Here is a 3,840-nt window from a genome sequence, read left to right as displayed (position 1 = left end):
TGACCCCCGCCGCACCCCAGGCCCTCCGCCCGGCCACTGGGCCGGGTCGGGAGGGGCCGCCCGGCGGGCAGACGCTCCATATACGGCCCGGCCCGTGTTACCTGGGCTCAGGCCAGACCGCTCCTTCTTTGGTCAGCGCAGGGGACCCGGGCGGGGACCCAGGCCTTGAACCGGTCGGGGGAGGGGGCTCTGGTGCCCGACACCCAAATATGGCTCGAGAAGGGGAGCGACATTCCTGCGGGGCGGCGCGAGGGGAGCGCCCCGGGGCTATATAAAACCTGAGCAGGGGGACGAGCGGCCACCGCAGCGGACAGCGCCCAGAGAAGTCTCGCTTCCTTCCCACGGTGACCGGGACCGGAGCCGGAGAGCCGCAGGTGTAGCCACCCGCCCAGGTAGGCAGGGGCGGGGTGGGGACAGGAGGAAGGGCCCCACCGCGGGAGCCCGGAGATCGCCGGGGAGAGCGCGCCCGCTCACTGCATCAGCCCCCGCCCCGCGTCCTGAGAGCCGCGCCTCCGACCCGGAGTCGGAGCGGTGTGCTCCAAAGAAGAGACAGGAAGCAGCGATCCTTGGGAAAGATCTCCAGACTTATTCCCAGCCCTTTGGGGCAGCTCTCCTTGACACTTAGCGAGTGCCGAGGTAGATGAAAGGTTTTGCTTTAGTCCTCCCCAGAGTTCCTTCCCAACAGAACCAAAGGGCAGTAGAAGGGACTCCCCTCGCTCACCATCAGTCCCAAGGGCGCTTGGGCTGTGAGTCTGAAGTGTCATGGAGGTCCAAAATAGGCCATTCGTGCCCTGGTGGAGTGCCCAAGCCCTTTCCACGGCGTCTCCTTCCACCCTCACAGTGGCCCAGCAATCAGGGTTCGCGGACCTTGACCCCCATGCGACGCCAGGGAGGGGCAGAGAGGGCGGTGACTGCAGCGAAGGCAGAGAACTCTCGGGACCGTGTGTCCTGAGTTCCCAGGTGGAGAAACGCTCTCTGTGGTCTCCTCGCAGCAGAGCTCCCAGCAGCGAAGCTCCGCCGGCGCGGCTTCGATTGCTTCCCCCGCAGGATGGCGCCGCGCTGGGGGCTGGGGGCTGGAGGCCGGAGGTGTCCATAGGTCCCCGGGGAGGGAGGGCGCTCCGGCCAGCGAGGCCTCTTGCCTGAAACACTGAGAGTCTCCATGGCCTTCCCGTCCTTGCAGAAACCAGATACCATGTGTGACGAAGACGAGACCACCGCCCTCGTGTGCGACAATGGCTCCGGCCTGGTGAAAGCCGGCTTCGCCGGCGATGACGCCCCTAGGGCCGTGTTCCCGTCCATCGTGGGCCGCCCTCGTCACCAGGTCAGGCTGCCAGTTCCCGGAGGGAGCCGGGCCGGGTCTCCACGCGGCCTAGCCCCGCTCTGCTGGGAACCCCGGTGATGAGAGCTTGGTATATCCGCTCCGCAGGGCGTCATGGTGGGCATGGGGCAGAAAGATTCCTACGTGGGCGACGAGGCGCAGAGCAAGAGGGGTATCCTGACTCTCAAGTACCCCATTGAGCACGGCATCATCACCAACTGGGACGACATGGAGAAGATCTGGCACCACACCTTCTACAACGAGCTCCGCGTGGCCCCCGAGGAGCACCCCACCCTGCTCACTGAGGCCCCCCTCAACCCCAAGGCTAACCGCGAGAAGATGACCCAGATCATGTTTGAGACCTTCAACGTTCCGGCCATGTACGTGGCCATCCAGGCCGTGCTGTCCCTCTATGCCTCCGGCCGTACCACCGGTGAGAGCCCAGGAGCCCCCGGCCCCTCTTCCCGAGAGCCTCGCCCCCCTCCCCGAGCGCCTAGCAGGGCCCAGCCGCTCATCCCCGACCCCACCCTCGCGCAGGTATTGTGCTCGACTCCGGCGACGGCGTCACCCACAATGTGCCCATCTATGAGGGCTACGCGCTGCCGCACGCCATCATGCGTCTGGACCTGGCTGGCCGCGATCTCACCGACTACCTGATGAAGATCCTCACCGAGCGTGGCTACTCCTTCGTGACCACAGGTGCGCGGCGCCCCGGGCTCCCCAGGCGGGCGGGCCGGCAGACCGTGCGCTGTCCCCGGGACCCCGCGCTGAGGGCTCCTCTCCCGCCCCGCTCCCCGCAGCCGAGCGCGAGATCGTGCGTGACATCAAGGAGAAGCTGTGCTACGTGGCCCTGGACTTCGAGAACGAAATGGCCACCGCCGCCTCCTCCTCCTCGCTGGAGAAGAGCTACGAGTTGCCCGACGGTCAGGTCATCACCATCGGCAACGAGCGCTTCCGCTGCCCGGAGACGCTCTTCCAGCCCTCCTTCATCGGTGAGCCCCGCGCCCCCGCCATCCGGCCGGTGCCAGCCCCGCGGGCCCCCGGGGCCTCCCGCCCTCTGTCTCACGCTCCCTTCCGTGGCCCCCAGGCATGGAATCGGCGGGCATCCATGAGACCACCTACAACAGTATCATGAAGTGCGACATCGACATCAGGAAGGACCTGTACGCCAACAACGTCATGTCTGGGGGCACCACCATGTACCCGGGCATCGCCGACCGCATGCAGAAGGAGATCACCGCCCTGGCCCCCAGCACCATGAAGATCAAGGTGGGTGGCGCCCTCCCCCAACCCCCGGCCTGTGAGGGGCTCCCCGGCCGCGACCGCGCACCCGACAAGTCCTCACTGTCTTACAGATCATCGCCCCGCCTGAGCGCAAGTATTCCGTGTGGATCGGCGGCTCCATCCTGGCTTCGCTGTCCACCTTCCAGCAGATGTGGATCACCAAGCAGGAGTACGACGAGGCCGGCCCCTCCATCGTCCACCGCAAGTGCTTCTAGACGCCTCTCCGACAGCCGCGACTTCTCCCCAGGACGACGAATCTGCTCGCGGCGCAGGCGGCTGACCTCGAGCCACCGCGCGGCAGCTGCTCTCCAACCATCTGCATTACCGCTGCCGCAAACTGACACGCTGTTTATAATGTGTACATACATTGTTTACCTCATTTTGTTATTTGTAGAACGAAACCCTGTGGAAGGAAATGGAAAACTTGAAGCATTAAACTCAGCCGTTCTGTTTTGCTGCGTAAAGGGGTCTGTTGTGTTTATTTGCGGGGGCGGGGAGCTGTGGGGGTCGGGGTGTAAAAGGGACTCCGTCTTCCTCCGTCACTTTTCACAATACCCTAAATGAGTGCAGGCCTTACAAGGCCGTGAGTTAAGTCTTCCGCAGCTCACGGCCCTCCCCTCTGGCTCAGCTCTACTCCTCAGACCTGCACCCGCGCCGTGGCCCGACTTGACCTTGGGGCGTGTCCCCTGCAGGGCGATCTGCAGGCGGCGGCGCGGGGGCGGCGCTCGGGTGGCCGGGGCGCGCCGCGGGCAGGGCGCTGACCGTGGTGCTGGCCCGGGATCCCGGGCGCAGAGCGCGCTCCCGCTCCACCCGCGGCGGGCGTGGCCTTACTGAAGCCGGGTTCCCTCCTGAATCTGAGATCTAAACTGAAAAGGGTACGTTCTGCATTTGAGGAACCAGTTCTCCTTTGTTAAGTGAAGATAACCACTTCTCGGGAAGGCCTTTGCTTCATCTGGGTGACGAAGCGCCCTTTCCAGAGTGGGGAGGGGAAGGAGCCGCGCCCAGAGGTGGAAGCAGGCGAGAAAGGACCAGGTGAACGCTCCAAGAGAAGGACAGCGCGGCCTCAGCGGGGACAGGCGTGGGGAGCGGGCCAGCGAGGAAATGCCTTCAGGGAAGGAAGTGGAGACCGTGCTGAGAAGAGGTCTGCAGCGGAGAGGAAGCAACCCTGCTCCACTCCTGCAGAGTCTGAAAGGCACAACACAAGGGAAGTTTGTGTTTCTATGAGAGAATTCCTGGGA

At 64.9% G+C, this 3,840-nt stretch overlaps 1 protein-coding gene across 1 annotated transcript; it reads left to right on the top strand.

Annotated features, from left to right (window-relative positions):
- Positions 1-233: 233 nt before the first annotated feature.
- ACTA1 (actin alpha 1, skeletal muscle) lies at positions 234-3,066 on the top strand. The gene is made up of 7 exons (XM_043925212.1): positions 234-392; positions 1,181-1,321; positions 1,427-1,751; positions 1,856-2,017; positions 2,119-2,310; positions 2,406-2,587; positions 2,674-3,066. The coding sequence occupies exons 2-7, from the start codon at positions 1,193-1,195 to the stop codon at positions 2,815-2,817; spliced, it is 1,134 nt and encodes a 377-aa protein (XP_043781147.1). The 5' UTR covers positions 234-392; positions 1,181-1,192; the 3' UTR covers positions 2,818-3,066.
- Positions 3,067-3,840: the final 774 nt, after the last annotated feature.

Source organism: Cervus elaphus, chromosome 15, assembly GCF_910594005.1.
Source record: "Cervus elaphus chromosome 15, mCerEla1.1, whole genome shotgun sequence".
Taxonomy (NCBI): domain Eukaryota; kingdom Metazoa; phylum Chordata; class Mammalia; order Artiodactyla; family Cervidae; genus Cervus; species Cervus elaphus.
This window is presented reverse-complemented; position numbering and strand designations above follow the sequence as displayed.

What these genes read in the sequence shown, in the direction of transcription:
- ACTA1 (XM_043925212.1), top strand. Translation starts at nt 1,193, where the DNA reads ATGTGTGACGAAGACGAGACCACCGCCCTCGTGTGCGACAATGGCTCC. An exon ending in CTTCCAGCCCTCCTTCATCG is followed by an intron (nt 2,311 to 2,405) that starts GTGAGCCCCGCG and finishes CGTGGCCCCCAG; the next exon opens with GCATGGAATCGGCGGGCATC. An exon ending in CCAGCACCATGAAGATCAAG is followed by an intron (nt 2,588 to 2,673) that starts GTGGGTGGCGCC and finishes ACTGTCTTACAG; the next exon opens with ATCATCGCCCCGCCTGAGCG.